The sequence below is a fragment of the Oryzias latipes genome, chromosome 22 (genome assembly GCF_002234675.1).
Source record: "Oryzias latipes chromosome 22, ASM223467v1".
In the NCBI taxonomy this organism is placed as follows: Eukaryota; Metazoa; Chordata; class Actinopteri; order Beloniformes; family Adrianichthyidae; genus Oryzias; species Oryzias latipes.
Genome location: NC_019880.2, coordinates 18,042,147 through 18,058,835, shown reverse-complemented (window position 1 = coordinate 18,058,835; position 16,689 = coordinate 18,042,147). Strand labels below are relative to the sequence as shown.

General features: G+C 38.0%; 1 protein-coding gene across 2 annotated transcripts in view; it reads left to right on the top strand.

Moving 5' to 3' along the window:
• sntg2 (syntrophin gamma 2) overlaps nt 1–16,689 on the top strand; it is a 146,436-nt gene that overhangs the window by 98,091 nt on the left and 31,656 nt on the right. For both annotated transcript variants that reach the window (XM_023951838.1, XM_023951837.1), the window contains exons 10-14: nt 3,101–3,230; nt 4,857–4,895; nt 6,716–6,832; nt 14,473–14,544; nt 14,685–14,894. In XM_023951838.1, coding sequence (XP_023807606.1) covers nt 3,101–3,230; nt 4,857–4,895; nt 6,716–6,832; nt 14,473–14,544; nt 14,685–14,894 — 568 coding nt within the window. The remainder of the gene's footprint in view (nt 1–3,100; nt 3,231–4,856; nt 4,896–6,715; nt 6,833–14,472; nt 14,545–14,684; nt 14,895–16,689) is intronic.

Here is a 16,689-nt window from a genome sequence, read left to right as displayed (position 1 = left end):
AAAACAACCTTTTGTAAGCACAATTCAACAAATCTCCAGTTTCATCAGATGACTTTCTAGATGATTAGGACTTTTAATCATCAAAACACGTTGTACTTTAATGTTGCGGTCTATGATATTTCTCCTAGCTGGATGTTAAATCAGTGTCGTGCTTTCAAAGATCAGCAAGAATCCATCCGTTCCTTGGTAAGAAATGTAAATGGAGTTTGTCTCTCTCATTCATTATGCTAAAAACGAAATGCCCCAAAGCCTGCACACATCTCTGCTCCACTAATCAGCAGCCATGGCACAGTTTTCCTCTCATTGCTAGTCACACTATATTAAAACTAATAGTTACATTTCTCCCAGAAATAATTTTTTCCCCCCCATACTTTTAGTTTGTTGCTGCTTGTTGACTGGTTATTCAACCATCTTCCTTTCCTGCGGATTTATAACTGCAGAGTCAGCAAGAACAGCAACAATAATTTGTGCCTTTGGGAGCAGCGTGGATGTACGGAAGACTCTCAAGTGTCTGCAGATTCTGTCTTTCATAGAGGATTTCTGTGGAGCTCCCTGAAGGTGGAGTTTATGCTCCTGACAGGCTCGGAGCCAGATCTGCCAGCTGTGTGTTCCTTTGATACGTCTTATTGTTTAGGCCTACTCTTCAGCTTCTTGTTCACAGCTAACGATATTCAACAATACCAATATATTATCGATTTTTGGATGTCATTGTCAGTTTTCAGATTTGTAGAAATAGGGTAAAGCTGGCTCAACTGTACTAACATGTCGTTTTATACACCCTTTTAACATCGAACAAAGAATAATAATTGAAAGTTTAGTCCAACTGTCCCCTGGAGAGTCAGCGGGTCAGAACGCGGGCAGCCGAATAAAAGACTTTAACAAGCCTGTTGTGTCCAACAGAGAATTGGCTAAAAGCGTTGACTTTCTCACATCCATCCTTGAGAAAAAATCTGCAAAGAAAACATTTTTTTAAGCTTTCACCTCTTTACATCGTCTTCCTTCCCGGGCTCTACATTCATTTGTCTGATATTCCTCAGTAATTTTTAGGGGTCCCCGCTCGGATGCCTGCGAATGTTTCAGCATCACATCAAACTGCCTCTTTATTCAGCCGTTTTTTTTTTTTTTTTTTTGACAGAGGCCAAGAGTGTCAGCAGCACAGAAATGCAACGAAATTAAATGTCATGGGGGGAAAAAAGAATTCCATTTTGCTGATGAATGTGATCCTTCTCAGATGACCTCATCACAAGCCCATCATTGGAATAAATTGCTTTGTAAAGTAGTGCATTTAACCTCATCACACTCCCAGGAGTCAGATTTAAGAATATAAATATTAGTTTTTTAATGAGCTTAATATCCAACAAGTTTGTAAAACATATGTTTAGATTTTTCCTACAGTTTTCCAATACAACCTTTAGCTATTATAGGTGTCACTTTTTTGGCATCATTTGCCAATTTAAGTTTTTCATCTCTGTAAGCTCCTGCAGGGAACACTTCCAAAAGCTTTCTGCAGCTGAAACAAGTCAGATGGAAAAAAACATTATGACAAAAAAAACAGAGGGAATGAGATTTTGGCTGTTTTGTTGGTGTTTTAAGAAATTTAGGTTACAAAATGACATTTATGGAGGGATAAAACAGAAAAGGAAAGTCTTTACCACATTCATCCAACAGCTATAGAGGGACTCTAATTACTCTAAATGAGTTGTGAAAGCACCCCTGTTGTTTTTGTTATTAAGGAAGTGGAATTTTAGTTTTAAAAAGTGCCATAAAGTTGATCTAAATGCAAAAGTTATTTCAAAGATTAAAGGAAGCTATAAAGCCACTAAGCAAATGATTTTAACCAAAACTTCAGCCTGTTTTTTGCCTGTAGACATTTGAATTAATATTAATTCCTGGTTCTGCGAAACTGTTCTAATCCTACAAAGTTTTGCAATTATGTTTGAATTTCTGTCCTGTAATCTTCTTCTTCCACTTTCGGCTTCTCCCATCAGGGGTCGCCACAGCGAACAAGTCGCATGGTAAATTTGGCAATGTTTTACGCCGGATGCCCTTCCTGACGCAACCTTCTCTAACCGGGCTTGGAACCGGCAGAGGTAGAGAAGGGAACAGGGAGCAGCCCGGAGTCGAACCCAGGTTTTACAGACGGAAGGCGCCGCAAACCAGCACGAGCTAAACTGGCTCCGAATTTCTGTCCTGTAATCGATGAGCTAAAAAAGCTTTAAATAACCAACTAAAACATATAGATGGAGAACAAAAAAAATCACCTTCTCTTAGTCAGAGCTGGTGGTGTCCCAATGTCTTACAGAAGAACTAAGTCTGAAAATAAGGAAAAATAGGAGACCAAGGGCATTTTGGAGCCTGCCCTATCATTCAAGATCACTGCATCAAAGTTGAAGAAGAAATAAAAAAAAAAAAAAACTTAAAATGGGAAAAGAAAAAAAAGGAATAAAGAGAAAAGAAAGGGGAGGAAAAAGACGAAAAAAACAAATTTACAGTTATATCTGCTTGGTGAGAAATCTAATGACATCTTCAAAGGGGAATAAAGAAATATGTTTTTATTATTTCAGTAGAAATTTCAAGAAATCCTTTTAAAATAAAGTGGAAAAATATCAAAGTACCAACAATAAAGGAGTGAAAAAAAAACTAAAACAAGTTTAAATCATGGAAAAACTGAACCACCTCCCTTCTTATGAAGTTAGATGTTTTCAATGAAAAAAATTCAGCGGAGTAAAAGAATATTTTCATACAGTTTTGTTCTGTTTTTGCCTCCTTCCTTATTTTTGGTTTTGTTTATCGTTTGTTGTTAAATATATTTATAATTGCATGTTATGTATGTTAATGGGATATGGTATCATCATCGAAGATGTTGAAAGGTTTATAAAATTTGTTTTGTTTTAAATTGTTTTTGTACTATTAAACTTAAAATAAAAGTTATATAAAAAAAAGAAAGATTAAGTCTAGATGCCATGACTCTAACTGTTGTTAAATATTAAAAATGCTGCACGTCTCTTAGTGAAGTATTTGAAGATCATGAAGTAATAAGCTGTTCATCTTTCACTCTGTGCCCTTCCTTCCTCATCGTTCTGTCTCTGTGCTCCTCCAGGTCCAACTGTTTCCAAGTGTTTGCTTCAGGTGGAACCTGCACCAATATTCTCCAATTTTTCACCGCAGCAGAAAGCACAGACTGGCTCCAAGCAATATCAGCTAATATCAATGGTCTGACGCAGGAGAACGTACGTCTGTCTCATCCAACACGTTAGAGGCTGACTTCAATATTCCAGACACACTTTATTGACAAAAAAAAGAAAAAGTTGAAGATACTTAGAGGATTCTGTCAGATACAAACTTTTAGAATTAACAAGTGTTTTTCTTTTTTAGATAAATTCCATGTAAGACGAAATCATAAATAGAAATCAGAAATATTGTACCAAATCCCCAAAATTCAGATGAAGAATAACCATTACCATTAAATTAAATGTGTACCAAAAATCCAATCAACATGCTTTGATTTTAAAGAAACTAAAAATGTAATAATTGCATATCTATCTATCTCTATCTCTATCTCTCTGTCTCTGGTTCTGTCTCTCTCTGTGTCTCTGTCTGTCTCTCTCTGTGTCTCTGTCTCTGTCTCTCTCCCTCTCTCTCTACTGTTTTTATATATTTGAAAATAACTGACAGCACTAATGCATCATATATGCAGCTTGAAAACTGAAAGGTAACACGCGCCATGTTACTTCAGGTTTAGCAAGGTAACAGGACTTTAATTGATCCTTCATATCAAGCATCCATTGATCAGAGGCTTTTCTCGTCCCCTTCTGACAACAAGATGCTCTCTCATTCCTAATTAATGACTTGCTAAGCAGTCATTGAGCGCGAGCTCTTTTCTCTGTCATTTCCTCCTTTTTCACTTTGATTAGCACTCCGAAGCTGAAAAGCATTTTGGTGGGGGTACAGTTGTACAGCGCGCCGCTGCCTGCTGATTGCACAGCTGCTTCCCATTTAAAAAAAAATCTGATTAATTCATGACTGCATCAACTAATTATGGATGTGGCGTTTGATTGCTTAACGGCCAATCAAAATCTAATAGTGTGGCCACTTTGGGTGAGTTTTGTTTTAATCACTGAGGTCCTTGAGGCTCTTTAAATAGACTTTCTCAGGCTTTTCTTTTAAAAATGTGCTGGGTTTTTATCAGAGAGGTTCATTTTATGGTGTTTTACAGACTGAAAAAGTAACATGCACATTTTTTTTTGATTGAGCTGAAACAAACAGCTAAAATGAAATATTTCACTTTAATATTTAGGCATTTGTGTTTGATATAGAGTTTTGCACATTGTTCATTCTAATGTGTTTGTAAAAATAGAAAACTACTCAAAGCGTTTCTGTTGCTGGTTTGTTGATGAATGACACTGATTTTAGTAAAGCATTCAGGCTCCTAGTTTTTTTCTTTATCTTGTTTTAGCAGATAAGAAATTAGCATACATTTTTAATGTGTTAGTTAAAAAAAATTTGTTTGTGAGATCTGTTACATTTGCATATTTCAGATTTTCATTTGAAAAGTCATTTGAAACGGAAACATTTCAGATATTTTATGGTCTTGGTGTTTGTTAATAAACATAATTTTCAAATAGCAAAATGTTTACCTTATCACCTGATGGAGACACCAAGAATGAGATATTTATCGTTTTGCAAAGTTTTTTCCACTTTTTAATGATTTTTACTTGTTTGAACCATTTTCCTGTCACGCAGAAGCCAACATTTCTATACGTTTGGCTTAGTATGACTGTTTGGTTTCATATGAATATACTTGATGCTTAAGTTGTTCAAATGAATTTCAAATTTCTTATTTCTGTCTGCTACAGATAAAGATCATTAACAAACACAGCCCAGCAGAAAATCAGGTGTGTATCATGTTTTTTTTAAACCAGCCAGATAATACTTTCTCTTAAATAAGCTGTTGTTAGATTAATACCTGATATGATTTATATGTTTGGAAAGGCATAAAAATATAAAGTTTATCAGTAAAAAAGTGTTGTGTTTTCCATTTTGAGCGCATAATTATGAAGCAAACAAGTTGACCAGTAGTAAAAGAAAACCTTCGTTATTTTGATTCATCATTACAAACTTTAATATAAAAAGGTGAAAAAACGTGGAACCATCAGAGAAAGCAGATATTTTAAAAAAAAATTAAGTAAGGGTTAATGGCTGACGAAGTGTGCGGTTATTACTTTTTAACGCACGCCGTGGAGGCCTGAACCGTCCGACGAGAAGTGCGTTAAAAAGTAATAAACGCACGCTTATACCATGGTCAGTTACAAAAGCAATACATATTAACCAGGTTTTAGTCCTTAATTCTTGTTTTTTTTTTCTATTTGGATCGCTTTTCTCACCAAAAGCGGACTATATATATATATACATTTAGTCCGCGTCACGCAGCACCACCGCTGGAGTCAAGATTCAGCGATACCGGGAAAGTGCTTTTAAAAAAAGAGAACTCTAAACCTTAACGGCAACAGACTAACAAGAAAAGGAGGACATTTTTTGGTATGAATTCTTTGAGGGACGGCCTCCTGCTGGTTTTCCAGAAATCCCGCCTTACTGTATCTGCTGCTGATAAGCCAATAGGGGGCTTCAATGGCATGTTGATTGGAAAACATGTAGGACACCGACCCTTGAGGCCTGAAATATGACACCCCTAAGTTAGATGGATGTGGGTGATTTGCTGTGGCGACTTCGAAAGGGAGGAGTCGGACGACAAAGAGGAAATGTCATTTCTTGAAAGCCTAAGTAAAGCTGTTATCGGTCAGCTTCCAATCAGATGGTCTGATTCCTGGCTAAAACAAAGAAACACATTAAAGCCCAAATACAAAAATAGTACAGTTAATGTTTTTTCTTTTAAAAAGATAATTGGGAAACACATGTAAAGCTATCTTTGGAAATTACGAGGTTACAATCCTGAGTGTGAGTGAGTGATGTCAATCACAGAGCTATGACCTCAGACAAGTTTCAGATCGAAAAACCCAAAGTTCCCTTTTCCTGTCAGAGATGAAGAAAGAGTTGGCTCCCCTGTGCACTAGCAGTGAGCCTTTCCTTGCATGGTTGTTAGTGCATGCATTTTTTCCTGCAGAATCTAGACTCATTACTAAAAGGTTCCTCGACATGTTGCTGACTCCAGATAAACATGTCTGACGATGAGAAGCAGTCATGACAGGCCTCCTGGAGATTGACAACTGCATGCAGTTTGTTCTGGATAGTTTTGGCAGACAGCTATACTAAAAAATATCCTATACTGCTTTTATATATCAGATTCATTTATTTTATAAAATCATATTAACTTGATTGCACTTTAATATACTCAATACAAAGCAAATTACGGTAGAAAAATGCACCAGGAACACCATGTTATCTTTGTGAAACACAAGCCTTAAACTTTTTTGACAAAGTTGACTTAGATTTGGATTCATCTTTAGGAAAAATTATAAACGTGTTGTAGAGGAAGAGCCGGTGTGTCAAAATCAATGGGTTTTGTCTTGATTCTTTGCTCTATTCTGAGCTAAAGAAGGGCAGGTTTTTATGAGAGCTGCTCTGTCTGCAAATGCAGTAGTTCCTAACTTCATGACTTATTGTTGCACTCTTTTAATTTGAGACTTTTTGCTATCCTGAAGCCTTTAGAAACATTTCCTTTGGTGATTTTTTTTGCAATATTTGGTGATCTCTGCAGATTGTTCACATGGGCTGGGCTTGTGAAAGCCTTGAAGACAGCACCGTCGGCCGATCGTCAACGTTCAAGTTCCTGGCACTGAGGGGACCGTATTTTTATATCTTCAAAAGGCCGCCGGTAATTTTCCTCTCTCTGTTTTATTTTTTCAACACATGCACATTGAAGATTAATTGATGGTGTGCATTCATTTCAGCTGCTGAATTGTTTCGTGTCTGCCTGACTTTGTCTTTGTAGATTAGAAATGTGGTGAATTTTATGCAGCTGCTCACAGATCTGTGATTCCCTCCCTGCGCTGCATCTTTTAGAATCTAGTTGGCAGCAGGTGTAAAACACCACATGCCTCAGTGATAAATGAATAACAGACAATGTGCAATGCTCATGAATTTATATTTGTTTTGACTATCCGGCTGTGAAGTAACAGTGAAATGAGCTGTGGTTTCTGGATGCAGCGTGGGATCGCAGTTTTTACGACTGTCTGTTAGCTGATGGATCACCTTCCTTGCCTCTTTGTGTTCTGACATTCAGTCTGGGGATTTCTATTTTTTTCTTCCAGTTAAGAGAGTTTTTTAAAGTTAGGAAAAACATGCCAAAGTTCTCTGCTCCCTTAGTCTGGAAAAGAGAATTGCAAAATGTGCACGTAAATCAGTGAAATCATCATTAACACATTAAAGTAATATACAAAATATTTTTTTTTAAAATCACTGTAAAACTTAAAGACCGGCCAAAAGCGCAGGTAAAAAACGTCCTTGTATTGCGTTCAAAGCAAACACAATTCTCGGGAACGGATTTGTGTCTGCCGCCGCTGTTTCGACTGTATATCTATATGTCTCACATACAGTCAATGCATGGCAGACACAGATGATGTTGAGAGATCAAGTTTTATTTTTTTGAAGGACTCTACAAAAGCTTCAGTAAACATGTCTCTGTCTGGATTCATGAGATCATTCAGAAACTCTCCCAGTACGGTGAAGTTCACCGTCTACTGCAGGAGCTGTGTCTGAATGATGGACGCTTTCACCTATACTTCCGTCTCTCTGTGACCCAGTTTGACGACTTGCTGTCCCGCGTTAGTCTGAGGACGGGAAAATTAAAAATAATATAAAATTAGAGAACGTTTTTATTGGAGGGGTCTTTAAGACTGAGATGAAATGACCCGTTCTTGTCTGGGCTTAAACACTGGCAGAGTAGAAGCTTGTCTAACATCAATGACGGACTACTCCAGACAGTGTTTAGTCCTGACTCTGGGTTCCGGCAGAAAGCCTCTCCTGAGCTTTTCAGTAGCCCAGATGCTTCATACAGGTTTAGCATGTCAGTGATGAACTTTGCTGTGCCAAAATAGGACTTTCTTAAAGCCTATTCTCTTTAAAAGACGAATCCAGTGCACAGACCTGAAGACAGGATTACTGTTGTGTTTTGGACTTTCTGGTTTTACTCTGAAAGTACAGCAGCTGCCTTACAGCACCTGTACTGAATCCACTGAGCTGACAGTTAAATATTTAAACCCGTTGAGGATAACGTGTTAGGTTTCTCAGGTTCTGGTTTGAACAAGGAGGCTTGGGTAAAAAGTTGGAGGTGAAACAGGTTGTGCTGTTGTGTCTGAATTCTTTGTTTTGCAGTACACTGTCACTGTTCTTAGGTGTACCAATTTATACCAGAACGTAATTTAAATGTATCTGCTTTAGTAATTTTACTTACTTACTTCAAATGTGTCTTTGGTTTTTTTTTGGAACAGCTTTTTTTCATGTTTTAGTCAAGAGGACATGGCTGCAGACATCCAGATCTGGAAGACGCCCCCCCCCACACACACACAGTTTTATGTTTTGATAAAAACATTTCATTACAATTCTGAACACTTTTGAATTATGGTTAGGGTAAGTTGTATAGTTTCCACATCCGCCTGATAATGTCAGGCGCCTTCTTGTCTGCAGTCACGTCCCTCTTGTTAAAGTTCCTGTTTTTGTCGTGTTATTAATCGTTTTTCTTGTAGAAACTGGTAAAGAGCTGCTGGTAGGCTCTAGCAGCGGCTCTAAAGCAGGTTTAAAGCAGGTTTTGTGGAAAACCAGCAGGACACCGGCCCTTGTGGCCTGGATTTGGGGACCCCTGCTCTAGAGTGTCGTCTAACTCATAGTACCATTTCCAAGGACCTCCATTTGAAGTCCTGTTCACCTTTTTTTCCCATGACTACATGAAGGAGATGGAGTGTTAAAGGGAAAAGCATGCATCTAATAGAAAGATATCCTTTAAAAGAAATGAATCCATCACAAAAAATAATTGGGATATAAAAGTAACACTACCAGAAATGTTTCAAAAATATTTCTGCATAATTATCATATAAACAGAAAAACATGTCAAGTGGGATTCATTTTTAATGACAGCACAATGAATTTGTTAAGAAAGGAGGCTTTGGTGCAGAATGTTCTACAGGTCTGGGCTGCAAAATCTAAATAAGAGGTCTACCACAAAACAGGAAAAGTATCATCAACCTTGAGTCAGAGTTTACTGCTTCAAATTCTGCAGCTCTTGTTGTTTCTACAGTGAAAACTCTGGTTAACACTTCAGACTGAAACCAGGCGGGAGTCATGAGTGTGTGCTCATCATGACAACACGCAGATCTGATAAAGCGCTGGGAAGTTCCACATTTGCTTGCTTTTGTCAAAGTGCTGTCATTGTGTTAGGAAAAGCTGAAATATTGCAGGCCGTGAGGGGTGGGGGGGGTGTTTGCAGACCTCCATGATGTAACACGAAACCTGTTTTGTTCAGCGGAGATGAAAATATTAAAATTAATCAAATAAAACAATTTAATTTGAGGTTTAGGTTTGCAGAAGCTCCCAGTCACTTTAAAACATAATGTGAAAGCAGATTTGCTCACATATGGCCTCAGCTCAACATTTAGTGAGGACCTGGAACGGTCACCATCTTCTAAAGATGTGAAATCAACACATCAGAAAGATTGTAGCTCAAATCTCAAACCTTTCCCCTCAGACAGTCTTTGTCGTTTTCTTTGCCTTTTCTTCATTGTTGTCATGTCTGTCTGGGGTTTCTATTTACAGCAAGATCAAAAATCTAATTAATGACTGTTTTGGGATTTATCAATACTGATGCAATTTAGATGAGTGAGATCAGGTGTAAACTGCAAATAGAGGTAGTCTAAAAATAGAAAAACAACACTAAACCTAAAAAGAATATCACTAGAAAGTAAAATATCTGTCCATATAGCAAGTCATTTTTACTTTGCCAAAAATCTTTTCCATTTAAAATGAAGAAACAAAAGGTTCCATGAAAGTGAAAAAAAAAGCTAAAAAAAGCTTTCAGATAGAATTACTGAATGTTATACAGCCCAATAGTATCGTTTTGCTAGTTGTAAGCAAATGGTTTGTATTTTTTGAGTTTTTACTAACCTAATTGTAGTGGATTTTGGTCACAGTGACAATAAGTGGAAATGATTCATTTTAGAACAAATTGTGAAAAAAATGAGAATATAATCTTACTGCAGGTTGGCCCATTTGAATAAATTCTCATAAAATCGAAAACCAGCACTAATCCTTTTATTTAAATCCTTAAACTTTGTTTCCAAAATAGTGAGAATGCCAGTCTTAAAATTGAACCAAAAATGAGTTTCTTTTTGAGTCCCTTAATCAACGTTTTCTTATGTCCAGAGAGGAGCAAAAATGATTTTGACTCATTTAAATAATTTCTTTATTTCTAGATCCTAGCTTTTAATGAGATAAAAAATTCTCAACTGTTCTGATTTTGAGAAAAGCTTGGAAAGGTGTAGAGCAAAGGGAAGTTAAAACAACGTCAAACCTGATGAAATATCTGGACTGTTTAAAAACAAGGTTTTAAATCTTTGCAAGTATCTAATATTTCCTCCTAACAGATTTTAAAGGTTACCTGCTTTATAAAAATTTTCATTTTAAGAGCTTTTTATCATGCACCCACTAGAAAACCAAGATAGGCTCTGATGTTTCCTTCTCATTTTTTAGATTCCTCTGTCTGGCTGGACGCCACACACTAGGCGTCAGTAGCAACACTCACTGACATTTGACAACTTTGGATTACTTTTTATTTTAGTGTTAAATATTCATCCTGCTGACATCCAGCTGTAACTCACTTCAGATGACATTTTATTGCAAAAATCCAGATTTTTGTAAAGATCCTTCTCTCGTGAGACCTGGATATAGAAGCACTTTCACCCTCTTTGACAGCAGTTTAGCAGCTGTCTGTCATGATGTTCTTGCTTACTTTGATTTTAAATGTCTTTTTCTGGAACTGTTGGTGAATTCTCTTTATTATCTTTGAGCCAAAAGGGTCAGAATATTTAGACAGAAAGCAGCTCTGTCCGAGCTGTCTGCATCTAATAACTGTGTGCCTCTTACACTGACGAGGTTTGAGTGTTCTGTTTCCATTGCTTCAGAAAACATTGTCTTATTTTGTTGTAGTGATGTTTGCTGAAAGTGGTCATTGTTAGTCCAGTAATCCTCACAAGGATTAGAGTCTTGTTCCTAAGATACAGCTTTTGATTCCATCGGTCGCTCTTCATTCTGGTGGGGGAGTGACTTCATCAAATAAAGCGCTGTCTCCAGCTTTGACAGAGTCCACATTAGCAGGATTGGGGAGGACGACTGGATTTTCTCAGAACATTAGTTATTTGTGCTTTCTCAAAAACTTTTAATGTTTGGTTGAAAGGCAGTTTTCTTTCCAAACATCATCACTAATCTTCTTTGCTGAATGTTGTTCTTTCATCAATATTCTCTTTAATGAAAGGGATTGGTCCAAATGGAACTCATTCAGTTGAAGGAATTTAAAAACAAACACAGCAGTAAATTTCACTAAAATGTCTTTAATCTCCCACTCCTATCATCTTTTGATCTATTCTAAAAGTGTTCCCAGTGGTCTTTCAAAATATAATTATGCCATTTTTAGTCAAACATCATAAATCTGTGTCATGTTCTGGGACACAGTTTCTGAAGAGCTGCAGTAGTTCATTAGAAATTCACCTCTGAGTCGTGGGTGAAACCTTTGGCATGGAGTAAGCCCGCCCCCTTTCCACAGTCTGCAGCAGACGTCTGTGCAGAACCGGGGCTAGTTATTGATAATGATCACGGATTATCTGTGCACCCCAGGATCCACAGATAATCCATGGATCCGGTGTCACACCATGTGTAAAGTCAATAAAATAAGGAAGCTCAGTGAGAAGTCTGCCCAGTATCAGCACCACTACATCTCCCATGATGCATTGGGTTCATGTGACGACGTCTCTTACAGCGCTGCTGTTAACTGTCATGAAGCACAGCAAACGCAAACATCTGTTCCAGCAGTTTGCAAATATTCTTGATGGAAGCAGGAAAACAGTTTAGTTCTCCTTCAAGGTTTTTGTTGGAGAACAAAGGAATTAAAGTCAAAGATTCCAGTGTTTGGTCCAAATCAAAACTGTTTTTTAATAATGTCTGATTGAAGGACAAATTAAATTTCACATGTCAGTCACTTTTGAAAAACTTGAAGTTAAGTTTAAAGTACGGAGCCCGTAACCTGACATGAGTAACAAAAATTACTAATTCGTTCCCTCAAAATAATTGTGATCTTTTACACACCCTGTATTTTCAACCAGAAATGCCTCCGGATACATATTTACTGTAGATAAGATAACTGATTTAAAGCAATAACATAAATAAAATACATTTTCCCACTGCATCCTTGAATTCCATTGATTATAGTGAGGTGATCGCTACGCCGGGCGGCTGACTGGATGGCAGACAGAGATCCAATGCCACTCTTTTTTTAATACTCAAACCAACTCAATGTAGCATCTTCACATTTAACTTTGAAAATTCAGTATATTCTATATTGTCTTGTCTGCTTCATTGTAGCACAATTTTTTTTTATTAACTATAGTTTTTTAAGAGTGTTTATTTTAATGCACATTCTCTTGACATGTAAAGCACAAAGGAATTGTGCGCAGTTGTAGCGGACTTGTGTTTTGCACCAGGAGATTCGAGCACACGCAGAAGCACATTTGAGCAGTTGTAATCACAGCTTTGGCGTTGTAACTCTAAATGAACACATGCAAATGGGAATTTGTCAGTTGTAATTTAGTTTGTCAAACTTTACAGCAGATGATTTATACACACAGATGCAGGTTTTTGGTGTGCAAGTTCTCACATTTTATATTACAAGTTCTCACATCAAATCTACAAGTGCATTTTTTTTGGAACATATATACCTTCATACAGAAGCAGAGAGGGACACGGTCAGGTCCAGAAGCACAGATGAGCCAGAGGTAAGGTCCATTGCCAAGGACCGAAACACGGAATCTGGAATCACTCCCACTTCCCTGGAGGGACAATGCATGAATGGCACTGCACCAAGCACAGGCATGGAGAACTAAATGATAAATAAATGATCAAGAATAGAGTAGAGAAGGAGAGGAGAAGTTGATGAAAGTAGAGGACAGAACCCCACGCTCCCCAGCTTCTGGTAAGGGTTAAGCTTAGGGTTCAGGTCACAGCTAGGCTTAAAGGGGGGGGGGGGGGTAGAGGGGAGTCATGTTAGTAGTCTGTGGGTATAGTCGTGGATAGATTGTAGTGCAGCCGGGATCTGGAGGTCCCTTGAAAATATTCATGTGGTTGCAATGGGATCAGATCATCCCTTGAAGTATGTGTGGTGCAAAAGTCGGGTCGGGTCAGGTCGAAGGTGGGTTGAGATGCAGGCAGGATCTGGAGCAGCCTTCTAGCAACTAATTGTAATTCTTATGAAGTTTAATTCAAACTTCATAACAAATATCCTCTGATTACTAGCTAGTCTGGTAATAAGCCTGTCCAAAGAGAAATGTTTTAAGCCTAACTTTGAATGTGGAAATGGGTGTTGTTCTCTCTTACATGAGCTGGGAACGTATTCTAGAAGACAGGGGCTTGGTGGCTAAAGGCTCCACCTCCAATTGTATTCTTACAAATTCTAGGAACCACAAGCAGTCCTGCAATTTGTGAGCGAAGTGTTCTGTTTGGTTGGTAAGGCACTATGAGGTCTTTAATATAGGATGGGGCCATACCATATAAGGCCTTATAGGATTTTGAACTAAATTCTAGATTGAACTGGGAGCCAGTGCAGTGACGCTAACACAGGAGGGGTGTGTTCTCTTCTGCTAGTTCCTGCTAACAATCTTGCTGCTGCTAAACAAGCTTGAGACTTCTTAAGGAACCTTTAGGGCACGCTGCTAACAAAGAGTTACAGTAATCCAGCCTAGATGTAACAAACGCATGGATGAGCTTTTCAGCATTACTTTTAGAAAGTATATTTCTGATCCTATATTGCACAGGTGAAAAAAATGCAGTTTTACACGCCTGAGATATGTGAGCCTTTAAATGATAAGTCCTGGTCAAATAAAACCCCAAGGTTTCTAACTGTAGAACTGGAGGCTATATTTACTCCATCCAGGGAGACTTTCTGATCAGACAGAGCATCTCTCAGCTCTTTAGGACCTAGCATAATGACCTTTGTTTTCTGGGTTTAGGAGGAGGTAATTCATTGTAATCTAGGTTTTGATGTCTCTCATGCAGTCATTAAGTTTTTCTACATATCATACAAATCATACAAATATGATACTGTGTATCATTGGCATAACAGTAAACATTAATGCTGTGTTTCCTGATTATCTTTCCTAAGGGCAGCATGTAAATCTTAAACAGGATGGGTCCTAAGTTTGCACCATTTACCATGTTCTACCTCTTTAAAAAACTACTCTGTCTGTTACTTTGTTTCAGATCAGTTCTGCAGACTGGGGAAAATCTGAAATAACATATAACCTCTATGAGGTTCTTTTCAAGGTTCACAAGGTAAGTCAATAAGAACAAAAGCTGTAATCCTCAGCTTTTGTTCTTTACAGATTTCACAAGCTGATACCGCCACAACACTGGAAAGGATAAAATGAAGGCTCATACAGTATAATAGGTCTTTATTATGTTTTGTGTCACAGCTGTGGATGGCAGAGGACTGCTGGCTGAAGGCGCGGCTCTACTTGGGGCTGGAAAATTCGCCTGAGCAGCAGGACAACGAGCCTCTGTGCTTCAGCATTCTGGTTGGCCACGGCCAGAGCCACACCTTCAGAGTGGAGCTGGCCTCAGACCTGGCCATCTGGGAGAAGTCTTTTCAGAGAGCAGTGTTTTTTGAAGTGCAGCGAATACAGGTGAGTTATTCAGCAGTTCACGCACTCTTAGGGATCAATTGGCAGGACAGCAGGGGTGAAGCTACGGGGGGGGGGGGGGGGGGGGGGGGGGGGGGGGGCAAGGGGGACAGCTACCCGCCAACAAAATGCTTTGATCCACCAATTGCCCCTGAATTTTTTAGTCAATATTAATATAATTATTGACAAAGATTAGAAAGTCATTAAAACAAGCTTGGTTGAGCATTGGAAAGAGAACAATATTTTTATATAAACTTTTGAACCCCTCAAATTATTTTCTTCAATAATAAATCTATTGGAAATTGATTATTTTATCTGTAATGGCATTCCACTGTGCTGTTCCACTGTGCGTTTGCCACCCCTCCAAAGTCTTCTGCCTCCCTCCTTGGCATTCCAGAAGCACATTTCTTTAAATTTCAGAGCTTTCATTTAGATGTCTTACTGCTTTATGATTTGATTATTTTAAAGCACAAGCAGTTATGTTAATAATGCAATAAACTCACTTTTAGAAAGGGACATTTTTGGGCTAAATTCATTTCATACAACCATAAACCATCACTTTACTAACAGAACAGCTATTTAAGTACACACACAAGAAGTTTAATTTGAACTTTTGATGATTCGGTAACTGGTGGTTTTTGAGTTTTCTACCAAGCCTTTTTCTTTGTTTACTCACATGATTAGTGTGTCTGATTGGTTCATTAGTGACCTGCTAAGTGATTTCGTTTAGTGAGTCATGAGGTCACAGGCTTGCAGATCTGACTTCATGACCGACTCGGTGATTACACAATGTCTCTAAGTGCAAAACAGATCCAAATCATAGCACTTCAACCTCCATACATTGTTTTGAAGTGTTTTGAAGTTTTCGCCAAATGTGACACTGCAGCTTAATCAATTATCTCCATGTAATGATAGTCGTCCTACTCAATATTGAGATTTGTTCAGATCCAAATTTATGGACATCCATTTTTTTTTTGGTAATTGTTAGTATTTCTCTGTAATCAAATAATAATCATAATGTTTCCATTTGGTATACAGCAAGGCAATAAATATTTAGTCACCCACCCACCAGTTGTGTGTGTTTTGGGCTTCTGCTTTCAAAACTCTTGCGTTTACACATCGATACCCTTGATTTTAAGTTTGTTTTTGGATATATGTACAAAATGTGTGACCATTGAATGCGCAGTGAAAGTTACAACAGTTGAACTTTGACCAATTAAATTTAGTGACGTATGGGTAGTGGGTTTCACTCCCTACTGATGACTGCTTAAAAAATCGACTATAAAAAAATAATTTACAGTTGTAAAAAAAGATTTGTATACTTGCAAAAATGTTTCTGTCTTAACATGTTTATTCTGAAGATGGAGAACATATATTCAAATTTGCATTTGAGTATTTTTAAAATTCAAATCATTGTGAGTCATCAGATTGCAAATATGCCATTTGATGAGATGTAGAAAATATGCTGGGCAGGCCACAAGCTTTCTGCTCTGCTCCATCTTAAGACATCCACTTGTAGATGGCTAGATCCATGTACGTCTCTGTTTTCCGTGTCTGAGCTGGAATCTGGTTCAAAACTGTACGCCTGGTGTCATGATTGACTATGACAAGAATAGACAATATCGCTGAAACCCAGAAGGATAACGCACGAGGACTTGGCAGAGAAAAGAGTTTATTGTTATAGGATGTTGGCAAGGAGCTCCGTGGAGAACGTCACATGAGGAGGCTGAGACGAGGAGAGGACCAGAAGGCAAGTATCCCTTTGCGTGTTGTGGACTCTTTAGTGACGAGGCAGATG